Genomic DNA, 17896 nt, shown 5'->3' with positions numbered 1-17896 from the left:
CAGCACCCGGCCCATATCCCTCCAAACCCACTATTCATATACATCCAAATGCCTCTTAAATGTTGCACTTGTACCAGCCTCCACCTTCCTCTGGCAGCTCATTCCAATGTGGTCAACAGACTGTACCACTGTCTACCCTATCTAATCCTCTCATCATCTTGTATGTTTCTTGTATGTTTCTTGTATGTTTCTATCAAATCCCCTCTGACTCGCCGCCTTGCCAATGAGAACAGACCCAAGTCTCTCAGACTTTCCTGATAAGACTGTCCCTCCAGACCAAGCAACATCCTGGTAAATCTCCTCTGCACCTGTTCCAATGCTTCCACATCCTTCCTGTAATATGGCGACCAGAACTATACACAATATTCCAGGTACAGCCACACTAGCATTTTGTATAGTTACAGCATGACTTTGCGGCTCTGGAACTCAATCCCTCTACCAATGAAACCTAACACACCGTATGCCTTCTAAACAGCACTATCAACCTGGGTGGCAACTTTCTGGAATCTATGTACATGGACTCCAAGATCCCTCTGCACATCCACACTACCGAGAATCTTTCTATTGACCCAGTACTCTGCCTTCCTGTTGTTCTTCCCAAAGTGCATCACCTCACATTTAGCTGCATTGAACTCCATTTGCCACCTCTCAGCCCAATTCTGCAGTTTTCCAAGTCTCCCTGCAACCTGTAACATTCTTCCACACTGTCCGCTACTCTACCGACTTTAGTGTGGAAATTTACTAATCCACCTACCTATGCCTGCATCTAAGTAATTTGTAAAAACTACAAACAGCAGTGGTCCAAAAACAGATCCTGTGGCACACCACTAGTAACCGGACTCCAGACTGAATATTTTCTATCAACCACCACTCACTGCCTTCTTTCAGAAAGCCAGTTTCTAATCCAAACTGCTAACTCACCCTCAATTCCATGCCCCTTGCATTTTCTCAAACAGCCTACCACGTAGAACCTTATCAAAGGCTTTACTGAAGTCCATGTATACCACATCAACTGCCCCACCCTCATCTACATGCTTGGTCAACTTCTCAAAAAACTCTGAGGTTTGTGAGACACGACCTGCCCTTGACGAAATTATGTTGACTATCTGAAATCAAATTGTTGCTTGCGAGATAATTTAAAATCCTATTGCTTATAATCCTTTTCTACAACAGAAGTAAGGCTCGCTGGTCTATAATTACCTGGGTCATCTCTACTGCCCTTCTTGAATAAGGGCACAACATTTGCAATCCTCCAGTCCTCTGGTACTAAACCTGCAGACAATGACGACTCAAACATCAAAGCCAAAGGCTCTGCCATCTCCTCCTTAGCTTCCCAGAGAATCCTCTGATAAATCTCATCCGGCCAGGGGAATTGTCTACTTTCACTCCTTCTAGAATTGATAACACCTCTTTGTAACTAACCTCGATCCTTTCTAGTCTAATACCTCGTATCTCATTCTTCTCCTCTATAATATTCTCCTTTTCCTGAGTGAAAACTGATGAGAAATGTTCGTTTACCACCTCTCCGATCTCCACAGGGTCCATACTCAATTTCCCACTTCTGTCTTTGGCCCTATTCCCACCCTAATCATCCTTTTATTCCTCATATAGCTATAGAAAGCTTTAGGGTTCTCCTTTATTCTATCTGCTAAAGACTGTGCATGTCCTCTCTTTGCTCTTCTTAACACCTCTCTTTAAATCCTTCCTAGCTGATCCGTAACTCTCCATCGCCTCATCTGAACCATCGTGCCTCATCAAGACATAAGTCGCCTCCTTCCGCTTAACAAGAGATGCAATTTCTGTAGTAAACCACGGTTCCCTTACCTTATCACTTCCTGGGTTGAAAATGTGTTGCTGGAAAAGCGCAGCAGGTCAGGCAGCATCCAAGGAACAGGAGAATCGATGTTTCGGGCATGAGCTCTTCTTCAGGAGCCCTTATCACTTCCTCCCTGCCTGACAGGGACACACCCATCAAGGACACACACTATCTGTTCCTTTAAACCAGCTCCACATTTCCATTGCCTGCATTTTGCTACCCCATTCTATGCATCCTAAATCTTGCCTAATCACATTATAATTGCCATTGCCCTTGCCCCATCAATAACTCTTCCCCTGCAGCATGTACCTATCTCTTTCCATCGCTAAACTGAACGTAACTGAATTATGGTCACTCTCTCCAAAGTGCTCACCTACAACTAAGTCAAACACCTGGCCTGGTTCATTACCCAGCACCAGATCCAGGGTGGCCTCCCCTCTGTCATCCCTTTGATGTATTGTGTCAGGAAATTCTCCTGCACACATTGGACAGAAACTGATCCATTCGACATACTAGATTTATAGCATTTCCAGTCAATGTTGGGGAAGTTGAAGTCCCCCATAATGACCACTCTGTTCCTTTCACTCCTACCCAGAATCATTTTGCCAATCCTCTCCTTCACCTCTCTGGAACTCTGTGGAGGCCTATAAAAGGGTCCAAGCAGTGTGACCTCTCCTCTCCTGTTTAAAAGTCAACCTCATGTCAACCAGACCAGAAGTTGGCAGATATTCTTTGAAATGCTTTAGTGAACCAGGTGACTTATCTGAAGATCTATGCTTGCCGTTATGGTGACTACCTTTCAAATCCAGGTTTTATTAATTGGACCAGTGTTCCATGAGCATTAATTAGCCTGGGCCTCTGGTTTACCAATACTGTAATTTCCTCTATTGATTAACTCTTGATAAAGATCTGAGAATGTTGAGAATTTTACAATAATGGATGATGTTAGTCGATATTGTCAATTGGGTTAGCACATTGATAGCTTAAATCTAGGGGCAAAGAAAACAAACTTGTAAGGAACCTTGCTGCATGTAAGTGAATCATTTTATGATGGAGCTCAGCTCTGTTGTATGAGGCTTTAAATTTCCATTCATGAATGAAACCTATGGAGCTTAGTCCTTGAGAAACAGCAGATTTCTTGATTCATTTGTCCTGTTCCTATTGTTTTAAAGTGTCATCAAGTTAGAAATAAAGGAAGAGAAAATCAGAATTCCTTTCCCTAATGAAATAAGATGTGCTGTCAAGCAGAACAGTGGGTAAATAAAGTTCTTTAAATTGCATTGTCAAACAGTATGAGTAAGACCAAACCTAGAATTTGTTCAGTTTTTGGCTTCCTTGTCTGAGGAAGGATGTTCTCTATGGGAAAGATTTACCAGATAGATTCTCAGCATGGCACGACGGACATTTGAAGGGAGACCAAATCATCTAGGATTACGTTTACTGGAGTTTAGAATAATGGGAACTGTAGATCTCCTATAAAATCCTAATAGGGTGAGATGAGAGTCAATGCAGGAAGGGTGTTCTTGGTGACTGGGGAGACCAGAACTAGGGGATCACAATTTAAACTTGCAGGTTGTGCCATTTAAGATTGTGATGAGAAATTTCTCTACCCAGAGAATGATGAGCCTACGGAATTTTCTGCCACAGAAACTGGTTGAAGCCAGACATTGAATGTTTTAAAGGAGGCATTTGGCATATTCTTAGGGCTAAAGGGAACAAAGGTATGGGACGAAAGCAGGAACAGGGCACTCAGGTTGAATGGTGGCAAAGGCTTGATGGGCCAATTGGCCTATTCCTCCTATTTTCTACATTTCAATATATTTACTGCACTTCTATTTTGGCTTTGTCCACATGCTGTCTTCACTGAGGCATTATGGAATCTACTTGGTTTTTGGGCAAGGCCAAATATAGAACATAGAACAGTACAGCACAGAACAGGCCCTTCAGCCCACGATGTTGTGCCGACCATTGATCCTCATGTAAGGTAAACCTAATGTACAAACCCTCAAGTTTCTGTGACCATATGCATGTCCAGCAGTCTCTCAAATATCCCCAATCACCTCGCTTCCACAACTGCTGTTGGCAACGCATTCCATGCGCTCTCAACTCTGTGTAAAGAACCCACCTCTGACATCCCCTCTATACTTTCCGCCAAACAGCTTAAAACTATGACCCCTCGTTAATAATTTCTGCCCTGGGAAAAAGTCTCTGGCTATCAACTTTCTCTATGCCTCTCATTATCTTGCACTCCTCAATTAGGTCCCCTCTCTTCCTTCTTTTCTCCAATGAAAAAAGTCCGAGCTCAGTCAACCTGTCTTCGTAAGATAAGCCCTCCATTCTAGGCAGCATCCTGGTAAACCTCCTCTGAACCCTCTCCAAAGCATCCACATCTTTCCTATAACAGGGCGACCAGAACTGGACGCAGTATTCCAAGTGCAGTCTAACCAAAGTTTTATAGAGCTGCAACAAGATCTCATGGCTCTTAAACTCAATCCCCCTGTTAATGAAAGCCAAAACACCATATGCTTTCTTAACAACCCTGTCCACTTGTGTGGCCATTTTAAGGGATCTATGTACCTGCACACCAAGATCCCTCTGTTCCTCCACACTGCCAAGAATCCTGTCTTTAATCCTGTGCTCAACTTTCAAGTTCGACCTTCCAAAATGCATCGCTTCGCATTTATCCAGGTTGAACTCCATCTGCCACCTCTCAGCCCATCTCTGCATTCTGTCAATGTCACGCTGCAGCCTACAACAGTCCTCTATACTGTCAACAATACTGCCAACCTTTGTGTCATCTGCAAACTTGCTGACCCATCCTTCAATCTCCTCATCCAAGTCATTAATAAAAATTATAAAGAGTAGAGGCCCAAGGACAGAGCCCTGTGGAACACCACTCACCACAGACTTCAAGGCAGAATATTTTCCTTCTACTACCATTTGCTGTCTTCTGTTGGCCAGCCAATTCTGTATCCAGACAGCTAAGTTCCCCTGTATCCCATTCCTCCTGACCTTCTGAATGAGCCTACCATGGGGAACCTTATCATGGTAGCCTTGCTGAAGTCCATATACACCACATCCACAGCTCGACCCTCATGAACCTTTCTAGTCACATCCTCAAAGAACTCAATAAAGTTTGTGAGTCACGACCTGCCCCTCACAAAGCCATGTTGACTGCATTTAATCAAGCCATGCTCTTCCAGATGGTCATTAATCCTATCCCTCAGAATCCTTTCTAACACCTTGCAGACGACAGACGTGAGACTTACTGGTCTGTAATTGCCGGGGATTCCCTATTTCCTTTCTTGAAGAGAAGAATTACATTTGCCTCTCTCCAGTCCTCCAGTAAGACTCCGGTGGAGAGCGAGGATGCAAAGATCTTCGCAAGTGGCGAAACAGTCACACTTCTCGTTTCCCAAAGCAGCCGAGGACAAATCTGGTCTGGCCCTGGAGACTTGTCAATCTTAATGTTTGTCAAAATTTTCAGCACATCAACTTCCTCAATCTCTATCCGTTCCAGCATGCTTACCTGCTCCTCAATGGTTTCATTCACTACAAGGTCCTTTTCTTTCATAAAAGCAGAAGCAAAAAACTCATTTAGGGCTTCCCCTACCTCCTCAGACTCTATACACCAGTTGCCTATGCTATCCCTGATCGGCCTTACTCTTTCTTTGATCATTCTCTTATTCCTCACATAAGTGTAAAATGCCTTTGTGTTCTCCCTAATTCCTTCTGCCAATCCTTTTTCGTGCTCCCTTCTGGTTCTCCTCAGACCATTTTTGAGCTCCTTCCTCACCTGCCTGTAATCCTCAAGAGCTGAGCAAGATCCTTGCTTCCTCCACCTTGCATAAGCTGCCTTCTTTCTTTTGACGAGACGCTCCTCCGCTCTCGTCACCCAAGGATCCTTTTCCTTATCCCTTCTTGCCTGTCTCAGAGGAACACGTTTATGCATCACTCGCAACAACTGTTCCTTAAACAGTCTCCACGTGTCTATAGTGCCCTTTCCATGGAACAATTGCTCCTAGTCCATGCTTCCCAACTCACATCTGATAGTATCATAGTTTCCTTTTCCCCAATTAAATATCCTCCCATTGTGCCTGCTTCTCTCATTCTCTATAGCAATGTAGAATGTGAGGCAGTTGTGCTCACTATCACCAAAATGCTCTCCCACCGCAAGATCTGACACCTGCCCCGTCTCATTGCCGAGCACCAAATCCAAAATGGCCTCTCCCCTTGTCGGCCTGTCAACGTACTGAGTTAGGAAACTCTCCTGAACACACCTGACAAAAACAGCTCCTTCCAAACCATCTGCTCGAAGGAGGTTCCAATCAATATTGGGAAAGTTAAAGTCACCCATTACAACAACCCTACATTCACACTTTTCCAAAATCTGTCAACCTATGCTTTCTTCAGTCTCCCTGCTGCTATTGGGGGGCCTGTAGTAAACCCCTAATGAGTTGACTGCTCCCTTGCTGTTCCTAATTTCCGCCCATACTGACTCTGTAGGCAGACCCTCCTCGACAATGGAAGCTTCTGTAGCTGTGATACCCTCTCTGATTAGCAGTGCTACACTCCCTCCTATTTTATTTTTCCCCCCTCCCTATTCTTTTTAAATGTTCTAAACCCTGGAACATCTAGCAACCATTCCTGCCCCTGAGAAACCCACATCTCTGTTATGGCCACAACATCATAGCACCAGGTATTGATCCATGCTCTAAGCTCATCACTTTTATTCCTGATACTCCTGGCATTAAAGCAAACACACTTTAACCAATCCCTTGGTTCTTTCCCAGGAAATTCCTTCCCACTGGCTGCGCTACCTCTTGCTATTGCCTCATCTCCATCACCTCTCACCACCGGTATATAGCTCAGGTTCCCACCCCCCTGCCATACTGGTTTAAACCCTCCTGAACCACTCGAGCAAACCTTCCAGCGAGGACATTGGTTCCCTTCCAGTTCAGGTGCAACCCGTCTTTCATGTACAGATCCCACCTTTCCCAGAAGGCATTCCAATTATCTACATACCTGAAGCCCTCCCTCATACACCAGTTGCGCAGCTACGTGTTCAGCTGCGCCCGCTCCCTGTTCTTCGTCTCGTTATTAAGTGGCACCGGTAGTAAACCTGAGAACACTTCAAGTTGGTCAGTCATCTTGAGGCTTGAAATTTATGCATTGATTGGACCAAGTGATAATGTTGAACTGAAGATAAAACTGAGACTGCCCAACAGTGTGCATTAATGTATAATAGCACCTTCTGTGTAAGTAACACATCATCCTTCCAACAAGGATTAGCTGTGGAATATCATTTATTGATGTTTGTTGCCGGTAAGTTTTGAGACTGCTGTGGAGCAGTCTGGAAGAACTACAAGCCAAGAGTGAGATTAAGGGAATGGTACTTTTTTCTGAGACAAACTTTACTTAAAACTGCAGATGTTGGGACGCGAGGAAGATATTAGTGTTTATGACATTGCTGATCATCCGGATTTCCATTTCCGCATCACTGATATCGTAATCCGCATTGGGAATGTGGAGGAAGGGCGAACATTGCTGAACGACAATGAGGTGATGTAAACTTTATTTCCTCTTCTGCTGCTGCAATGTTATAGACCAATTTTTGGTGTATTTTTAAAATTGATTTCCTATTTTCAAAATAATTGAGTGCAATTGAAGTTGTGAATCATATGGAGAGTGGTGGTGGAGGTTTGCTGTTTGGACTGGAGGCCTGTTACCAGCAGTGTGCCACAAGGATCAGTGCTGGGTCCACTGCTTTTTTGTCTTTTATAGAAATGATTTGGATGTGAATATAGGAGGTATGCTTAAGTTTGCAGATTACACCAAAATTGGATGTGTAATGGACAGCCAATAAGGTTACCTCAGTACAATGCTCACTGTATCCATGCCCCTTATGATGTTACAAACCTCTAACGTAATCCTTCAGCAGCCAATGTTCCAGGGAAAACAGCCCCAGCCTCTCCCTATAGCTCAAACCCTCCAAACCCAGCAATATCCTTTTAAATCTTTTCTGAACCCTTTCAAGTTTCACAACATCCTCCCTATTGCAAGGATACCAAAATTGCACACAGTATTCTAATAGTGGCCTAATCAATGTGCTGTATAGCCACAACATGACCTCCCAACTCCTTTACTCGGTGCTTTGACCAATAAAGACAAGTGTACCAAACGCCATCTCCTGATGTTTTTTTTTGTTCTGCTTCATATGTTTACCTTTTCATTGAAAGCTTTTTTTTAAAAAAAAAAATTACCACTCCCATCAGACTGTGCATTTCAAATCCTAACCACTTGTTGCATAAGGTTTTTCCTCTGGTTCTTTTGCCAATCGTCTTGGTTACTTTTCTATTTATTCAGGGTTGGTTTGATTTTTGGAATCCTCTCTACTCTTGAAGCTGTGGGTACTCGGTCACTAAATCTCTTCAAAAATCTCATCGAATTTGGAACTCTAATGGAATCAAAGGATGAGGATTGAGAGCTAAAAAGGAGTAAATATGAAGGAGCAATTGTGAACTTAAATGATAATGTTCATTCCTTCCCCTTATATTTTCGAGCTGTGTTGTTTAACCCTTCAGCCAGAAGGAATATTACGGCAAATAACTTTCTGACTCCCCAAAGCCTTTCCACCATTTCCAAGGCACACGTCAGGAGTGTGATGGAATGCTCCTCGCATCCCCTGAATGAGTGCAGCTCCAGCAACACACAAAACTTGACACCATCCAGAACATCGCAGTCCATTTGATTGACACCTCATCCACTTCTTCCAGCACCGATGCTCAGTAGCAGCAGAGTGTACTATCTACAAGACGTACTGCTGAAATTCACCAAAGATCCTTAGACAACACCTTCCAAACCTATGAGCACTTCCATCTAGAAGGACAAGGGCAGCAAATACATGGAAACACTACCTGAAAGTTCCCCTTCAAGTCAGTCCTGATTTGGAAGCATATCTCATTCCTTCATTGTCACTGGGTCAAAATCCTGGAGTTCCCTCCATCAGAACATTGTGGATCAACCTAAAGCATGTTGACTGCAACAACTCAAGAAGGCAGCTCAAAAGTATGTTGCCTCATCCCTAGTTGCTTTTGGTAATAAATGCTGGCCAACCAACAACATTTCCCAACAGTGAATAAAAACAATTTTCTGTCTTTTGGCTGTTTTTGTGCCAAATATAAAACCAAACCTGAAATTAGCAGCACATAGAGTCATAGAGCACAGAAACAGATCCCTCGGCCCAATTTGTCCATGCCGATCAGATATTATAACCTAATCTAGTCCCATTTGCCAGCACTTGGCCCAGATCCCTCTAAACCCTTCCTATTCATATACCCATCCTGTTGCCTTTTAAATGTTGTAATTGTTCCAGCCTCCTCCACTTCCTCTGTTTGCTCATTCCATACTCGCACCACCCTCTGCGTGAAAATGTTGCCCTTTAGGTCCCTTTTAAATCTTTTCCCTCTCACCCAAAACCAATGCCCTGTACCCCAGGGAAAAGGCCTTGTCTATTTACCCTATCCATGTCCTTCATTTTTATAAACCTCCATAAGGTCACCCCTCAGCCTCTGTCGCTCCAGGGAAAACAGCCCCAGCCTATTCAACCTCTCCCTATAGCTTAAACCCTCCAACCCCAGCAACATCCTGTTAAATCTTTTCTGAACCCTTTCAAGTTTCGGAATATTCTTCCAATAGGAAGGAGACCAGAATTATTCCAAAAGTGGCCTAACCAACATCCTGTACAGCCTCAACATGACCTTCTAACTCTGGTACTCAATACTTTGACCAATAAAGGAAAGCATATGGGTCCACTGCTGTTCGTCATTTTTATAAATGACCTGGATGAGGGTTTAGAAGGGTGGGTTAGTAAATTTGCGGATGACACTAAGGTCAGTGGAGTTGTGGATAGTGATGAAGGATATAGTAGGTTGCAGAGAGACATAGATAGGATGCAGAGCTGGGCTGAGAGGTGGCAAATGGAGTTTAGTGTGGACAAGTGTGATGTGATACACTTTGGACGGAGTAATTGGAATGCAAAGTACTGGGCTAATGGTAAGATTCTTGGGAGTGCAGATGAGCAGAGAGATCTTGGTGTCCATGTACACCGATCCCTGAAAGTTGCCACCCAGATTGAAAGGGTTATTAAGAAGGCATACAGTGTTTTGGCCTTTATTAATAGAGGGATCGAGTTCCGGAACCAGGAGGTTATGCTGCAGCTGTACAAAGCTCTGGTACGGCCACACTTGGAGTATTGTGTACAGTTCTGGTCACCACATTATAAGAAGGATGTGGAAGCTTTGGAAAGAGTGCAGAAGAGACTTGTTAGGATGTTGCCTGGTATGGAAGGAATGTCTTACGAGGAAAGGCTAAGGGCCTTGAGGCTGTTCTCGTTAGAGAGAAGAAGGTTGAGAGGTGATTTAATAGAGACGTACAAGATAATCAGAGGGTTAGATAGGGTGGAGAGGGAGAGCCTTTTTCCAAGTATGGGGACGGCAAACACGAGGGGACACAACTTTAAAGTGAGGGAAGATAGGTATAAGACAGACGTCAGAGGTAGTTTCTTTACTCAGAGAGTGGTAAGGGTATGGAATGCTTTGCCTGCAATGGTAGGAGATTCGCCAAGTTTAAGTGCATTTAAGTTGTCATTGGACAGGCATATGGATGTACATGGAATAGTGTAGGTGGGATGGGCTTCAGATTAGTATGACAGGGCGGCGCAACATCGAGGGCCAAAGGGCCTGTACAGCGCTGTAATGTTCTATACCAAATGCCTGCGACTCTACTTTCAAGGAGCTATGAACCTGCACTCCAAGGTCTTTGTTCAGCAACACTCCCTGGGACCTTACCATTAAGTGTATAAGTCCACTTGGTTACAGGTTGCCATCTTGAAAATGTCCTGTTTATCTTAACTCTGTATTCTATTTGATGGCCATTTTTCTATCCAGGTGAATACATTATCTCTAACACCATAGCTCTTGTTTCATTAAATAGCCTAATGTGTTGTACCACCTTGTGTGTGTTTTAGGAAATCTAAATTATAGTAAATCATTTGGATTTCTATCAGTGCACCATGGCACAAGTGTAGACCATTTACACAATGCACTTTTCAAAGCCATAACCCCTATCAACTAGAACAACAAAGGTACAGACACATTGAATCATAGAGATCTACAGCGTTGAAAAAGGTCCTCCATTGTGTCCACACTAGTTAAAAACAACTACCTAACTATTCTAATTTCGCTTCCCAAATACTTGGCTTGTAACCTTTTTATGCCTTGACATTGCAGGTGCACATCTAAATACCACTCCAATGTTATGAGGGTTTCTGCCTCTATTATCCATACAGACAGAGTTCCAGACTTCCACCACCCCTAGGTGCAAAAGGTTTTCCTCACATTTCCTTTGAACCTTCTGATTTGATTTATTATTGTCACATGTACCTAGATACAATGAAAAGTTTTGTTTTGGGTGCAGTACAAGCAGATCATACAATACAGGGCACAGGGGTAATAGAGCATGGAATAAAATGTTAAGGCTACAGCAAAGGTTTACAAATAGCAAGATCAACATTCTGCTCCTTCCCTTAAATCTATGCCCCTGGTCATCGATCCCTCTATCGAGAGAAAAGCTTCTTCCTGTCCACCCTGGCTATGCCCTTCATAATTTTATACATCGAATAGTGCAAAGGAGATTGAGGAAGGACAAAGGAAAGCAACTTCAGTTTGCCCAATTTTTCTTCATAACTGAAGTTGATTTCTTGTTCCCTCCTTGATTGGTTGTCCTCCCGTCCTCTAACCTCTTGTGGCTAGACAGGAATGTTATTTCCTCCTTTGTCTCTCTGGGATACATTTCATCCAGCTCTGGGGATTTATCTACAACTTAAGCCTGAAAGACCACTCAGAACTTCCTCTCAGTCTGTACTAATTTCTTTCATTATATCACCAGCCCATCTTTAATTTCTATTTTTACATTGTCCCTTCTAAGAGTGAATACTGACACAACGTATTTATTTAGAGGAGAAAGTGAGGACTGCAGATGCTGGAGATCAGAGCTGAAAATGTGTTGCTGGAAAAGTGCTTTTCCAGCAACACATTTTCAGTATTTATTTAGAGCCCTACCTTTATCCTCTGGGCTGCATGCATAAATTATTGCTGCAGTTCTTTATGGGTCCTACTCTTTCCCTCATTATCCTTTTGTCTTTAATGTACAGGATGTAGGTTTGCTTGCTGAGCTGAAAGGTTCATTTTCGGACAGTTTCGTCACCATACTAGGTAACATCTTCAGTGGGCCTCCAGATGAAGCACTGCTGGTGTTTCCTGTTTTCTATTTACATGTTTGGGTTTTCTTGGGTTGGTGATGCCATTTCCTATGGTGATCTTGTATCTTGCTTAATGTATTTGTAAGCCAATTTGGGATATTCCTATATTTTATCCTTTCACATTCCCTTTTAGCTCTCCTGATCTCCTTTTCAAGTTTCATCTTGCACCTTTTATGCTTCTACAGGGCTTCTGCTATATTGAGCTTTCATTATCTGCCATAAACCTCCCTTTCTGTCTTGATCCAATGCTGTATATTCTTCAGTATCCAGGGTTCACGTGATGTTTCTTTATTGGAACATACTGATCTTGTACACTCCATATTTCGAGTGCGTTCCCACTGTTCTGAGAGATTTGCCTGAAGGTATCTGTTTACAGTCCAGTCTGCCAAATCATATCTGATGTTAACAAAAATCAGCCTTTCCCCAGGTGAGAACTTTGATTTTCAGGCCCATTCTTGTCCTTTTCTATAACAATCTTGAATCTTGTGGGTTTGCAATTACTGTATGCAAGATGCTCTTGCACTGATACTTCACTTGCTAAGCTTCATTACTACTTGTTCAGCATTCATCAGTAAAGTAATGGAAGATCTGATCAATAGTGCTGTTCAGTAGTCCCTGCACAGCAATAACCTGCTCAGTGGTGCCCAGTTTGGGTTCCACTAGGGTCGCTCAGCTCCTGACCTCATTACAGCCTTGGTTTAAGCGTGGACAAAAGAATTCCAGAGGTATGGAGAGAATGGCAGCCTTGATACCAAGGCTATGTTTGACAGTATTACATCATTGGAGCCCTTGCAAAACTGCAATCAATGAGTATCGGGGTAAACTTTCCACTGGTTCGAGTTCTACTTGGCACATAGACAGATGGTTGTGGTTGTTGGACATCAATCACCTCAGCTCCAGCACATCTCAGGGTAGTGTCCTCGGCCCAACCACCTTCACCCACATAATCAATGACCTTCCCTCACATCATAAGGTCAGAAGCAGAGATTTGCCATCTTCGGGAAACTATGTTCAGCACCGTTCGTGACTCCTCATACTGAAGCAGTCCACGTTCAAATGCAACAATATTGGGCAATATCCAGGGTTGGGCTGACAAGTGGAGGAGTGTGATGCTGGAAAAGCAGCATCCGAGGAGCAGGAGAGTCAACGTTTTGGGCAAAAGCCCTTCTTGATAGCCCTTACTTGCAACTCTAGCTTTGAAACACTGTTCTCCAGTAGCTGCAGCTGGATACAATTCCTATGCATGTGTTCAACAGGGACAACTGAAGCTTCCAAGACTTGCCACATAGCACAGGCATATATCACTATGTGAGCATTCCTGCCATGATTTCTTTAATCTCCTTAGTAATGCTCTTTTTATAAAAAGAAAATTAGTTCATAAGCATATTCAACTACCTCCCTCATGCTACATGTACTTCCCTTACCCTACTTAGCTTTCTTATATTCTTTTTTAGATCATGAACTAGTTGATACACACATTTCCTGTGATGTCTGTGTTTGGTTTGATCTTCCACTCAATCTCTGAAGCAGCAGCTGTTAACCTAGAACTGCCTTTTCTCTGCTCAGTTGAACCTGAAGAATATAGTGTTACAAACTAATAAACTATGGAAAAGACCTGCAAACTTTAAGCAAAGAAGTCACCATCTCCCCCTACGTACTGAATTCCCACGGTGCAGTACATTTCCAGTAGCTCACAGACTTACTTGAGCTGTACTTCACTGTGCACGAGAAGACCGTCAGGCAGCAACCACATGTAACAGGATTTAAAATCACCTGCTATTGGCACTCCACAGTATTGCCTTTGCTCTATCCCACACTGATAATTTGGGGGAGGCGAGGAGTAGAAAACTGCACTAGAGACCAGGCAACTTTCAAATCACTGAGACAATGAGGTCCTTGCAGTTAAACGTGGAATATCTAGCTGAATGTTGCATATGAGAAAAATGTGGTCGAAGCTTCTATTGTATGTTTTCCTGTCAATGAATAAATTTTTAATCTACATTGCAATAAATAGGCTAGTAACTGGTTGAAATCTTTCAGTTTTGGGCATTTGCAATGAAAGCACACTCACTGTGAACTCGCCAGTCTGTAGAAGTGGTGACTTTTTCCAAGTGTAATTTATTTTGGGAGGAATTTTTTTTTTGTTCATTTGTGTGATGTGGGTGTCATTGGCTGGCCAGCATTCATTGCCCATCCATCGTCACCTTTGAGAAGGTGGTGATGAACTGCCTTAGCTGAATCATTGCTGAGTGAATAGTCATGTAAGATGCATCTGAGTTTGTACCCTTTCGTTATGAAGGTAATTGTGGTTCAGACTAATTCTTGTTTACTGATGGTTTCATGAACTTGACCAACCCTAACTAGGTGATCACAGAGGCCATTGTAGATCAATATTTGTCCTTTTATTAAACCAATTTTTAGTCCATAAAAGTTGTTCCGTGTCAAAATCAAATGATGGAAGGCAGATTTCAATAGTCCATATTTATCATTGTCCTAATACTGAAAATCAAAAGCTTTACCCCCGAAAATGGAGAAGTTGCACTTGAGTAACTATTGAAACCTTAAACAATTGTGTTCCTTGTATTGTATCGAAGAAATAAAAACCAAGCTGTCAGCTGAACAGAGTGCCGATGGTTTGGCTGATCCTGGGAAACCAAAGGGCAATCCACTGTTGCCTCTGTCTGGACAGAGGTCTTTAGCATTTGATTTGCAAAGAGAATTTTTATGTTTTGGACTGAACAATTCTCTCTTTTTAGGAGCCTTCTGTCGGTCAGGTGTCGCGTGTTGATATTAGTGGGAAGGTTGAAGTGGTCTGGGCAGATAACTCCAAATCCAACATACTGCCTCAGGTAAGAAATTGCCCAGAACCAAAGGGATTGTTGTCAAGTAGGGAGGAATATCCATATTCATTTTAATTTGACTCATTCTCTGCCAGCTTGAGAATGTGGTACATATTTTTGATAACTAAGTATTTGAGGGAAAACAGTAATAAACTTCCATAGCATTACTTTGGAATAGATTGGGGTCATTCAGCCTGTCAAGTGCATGCCAGCTGTCGAGCAATCAAATCAGTCGATTCCCTTGCTTTATATCTCTATAACCTTTCAAGTTTATTTTCTACAAGTGCCCATCCAGTTTCTTTTTGAAATTGTTGATTTGTCTTTGTTTCACCTACATTTCGTAGGCAGTAAGTTTCTGGTCATTGCCAGCTGCTCTGTCTAGTATGTGTATTGGCCCAAGTATTTGATTCTGTACCAGAGTTATACTTTCAGCTGAATCTGATTGATGTACATTGAGCTTCATACCCTCAATATAACAATCATAAACTTACCTCACAGAAGGCCATTTGGCCTGTTAAGTGTATTAAGGGGCAGACCTACTTCACACATCACCTCCCTGTTTGTCTTTAATCTGTATCTTCACCTTCAAGGACTTGGATTCAAAGAGAGGTAAAACATGGAAACAGACCCTTTGATCCAACTCGTCCATGCTGACCCGATATCCTAAATTAATCCAATCCCATTTGGCCCATATCCTTCTACACCTTCCTATTCAGGTACCCTTCCAGATGCTTTTTAAATACTGTAATTGTACCAGCCTCTGGCAGCTCATTGCATACACTCACCACCCTCTCTGTGAAAATGCTGCTACTTGGTACCTTTTAAATCCTTCCTCTGTCAGTTTAAACCATGCCCTCTAGTTTTGAACTTGCCTGTTCTGGGGAAAAGACCTTGGCTATTCACCCTATCCATGCCTCTCATGATTTTATAAGCCTCTATAAGGTCACTGCTGAAAATGTGTTGCTGGAACAGCGCAGCAGGTCAGGCAGCATCCAGGGAACAGGAGAATCGACGTTTCGGGCATAAGCCCTTCTTCAGGAATGAGGAAAGTGTGTCCAGCAGGCTTTTATATGATAAAAGGATATGACCTTTTATCTTAGCCTGCTGGACACACTTTCCTCATTCCTGAAGAAGGGCTTATGCCCGAAACGTTGATTCTCCTGTTCCCTGAATGCTGCCTGACCTGCTGCGCTGTTCCAGCAACACATTTGCAGCTCTGATCTCCAGCATCTGCAGACCTCACTTTCTCCTCTATAAGGTCACCCCTAAGCTTCTGATCCTTCAGGGAAAATAGCCCCAGCCTTTTCAGCCTCTCCCTATAGCTCAAACTCTCAACCTGGCAATATCCTTGTTAATCTTTGCTGAATCCTTTCAAGTTTCAGAATATCCTTCCTATAGCAGGGACACCAGAACTGAGCGCTGTATTCCAAAAGTGGCCTAACCAATGTCCTGTGCAGCTGCAAAATGACCTCGCAACTCCTGTACTGAACGTGCTGACCAAGAAAGGAAAGCATACCAAACGCCACCTTCATTATCCAGTCTACCTGGGAATTCACTTTCAAGGAACTATGAGCCTGCAGTCCAAGGTCTGTTTGTTCAGCAACACACCCCAGGACCTTACCATTGAGTATATAAGTCCTACCCTGATTTGCCTTTCCAAAATGTAGCACCTCGCATTTATCTAAATTAAATTCTATCTGCCACTTAGAGTCATAGAGATGTACAGCATGGAAACAGACCCTTCGGTCCAACCTGTCCACGCCGACCAGATATTCCAACCCAATCTAGTCCCACCTACCAGCACCCGGCCCATATCCCTCCAAACCCTTCCTATTCAAATATCCATCCAAATGCCACTTAAATGTTGCAATTGTAACAACCTCCACCACTTCTTCTGGCAGCTCATTCCATACATGTACCATCCTCTGTGTGAAAAAGTTGCCCCTTAGATCTCTTTTATATCTTTCCCCTCTCACACCAAACCTATGCCTTCTAGTTCTGGACTCCCTGACCCCAGGGAAAAGACTTTGCCTATTTACCCTATCCATACCCCTCATAATTTTGTAAGCCCCCAGGGAAAAGACTTTGCCTATTTACCCTATCCATACCCCTCATAATTTTGTAAGCCTCTAAGGTTCTTGGCACATCTGATTAAGATCCCGTTGTAATCTGAGGTAACCTTTGCTGTCCACTACACCTCCAATTTTGGTGTCATCTGCTAACTTACTAATTGTACCTCCTATGTTCACATCCAGATTATTTATATAAATGACGAAAAGCTGTGGATCCAGCACCAATCCTTGTGGCGCACCAGTGGTCACAGGCCTCCAGTCTGAAAAACAACCCTCCACCACCACCCTCTGTCTTCCACCTTCGAGTCAGTTCTGTATTCCATGCAATCTAATCTTCTAACCAATCTACCATGAGGAACGTTACGGAAGAACATATAGATAGTGTCCATCGCTCTGCCTTTATCAATCCTCTTGGTTACTTCAAAAAACTAAATCAAATTAGTGAGACATGATTTCCCGTGCACAAAGCCATGTTGACTATCCCTAATCAGTCCTTGTTTTCCAATTGTATGTAAATTCTGTCCCTCAGGATCCCCTCCAACAACTTGCCCACCACTGATGTCAGGCTTACTGATCTATGGTTCCCTGGCTTTTCCTTACCTCCTTTCTTAAATGGTGCCATCACGTGAGCCAACCTCCAGTCTTCCAGTACCTCATCGGTGATAGGGAAGACAATGGCCTAGTGGGATTATCGCTGGATTGTTAATCCAGAGACCCAGGTAATGTTCTGGCGACCCAGGTTCAAATCCTGCCATGACAGATACTGGATTTGAGTTCAATAAAAAAAATCTGGAAATAAGAGTCTAATGATAACCATGAATACTTTGCCAATTGTTGGGATAAAAAC

General features: G+C 43.1%; 1 protein-coding gene across 5 annotated transcripts in view; it reads left to right on the top strand.

Annotated features, from left to right (window-relative positions):
* Positions 1-17896, top strand: part of ube2o (ubiquitin-conjugating enzyme E2O) — a 174447-nt gene that overhangs the window by 116391 nt on the left and 40160 nt on the right. For 4 of the 5 annotated variants that reach the window (XM_043715201.2, XM_043715200.2, XM_088000799.1 and 1 more), the window contains 2 exons: positions 7247-7378; positions 14894-14986. In XM_043715201.2, the coding sequence (XP_043571136.1) occupies positions 7247-7378; positions 14894-14986 (225 nt within the window). The remainder of the gene's footprint in view (positions 1-7246; positions 7379-14893; positions 14987-17896) is intronic. The other variant, XM_043715202.2, reaches the window with a different exon arrangement.

This window comes from Chiloscyllium plagiosum, unplaced genomic scaffold (assembly GCF_037043375.1).
Source record: "Chiloscyllium plagiosum isolate Xiang-an unplaced genomic scaffold, Cpla_swu_hap1 HiC_scaffold_25, whole genome shotgun sequence".
Classification (NCBI taxonomy): Eukaryota; Metazoa; Chordata; class Chondrichthyes; order Orectolobiformes; family Hemiscylliidae; genus Chiloscyllium; species Chiloscyllium plagiosum.
This window is presented reverse-complemented; position numbering and strand designations above follow the sequence as displayed.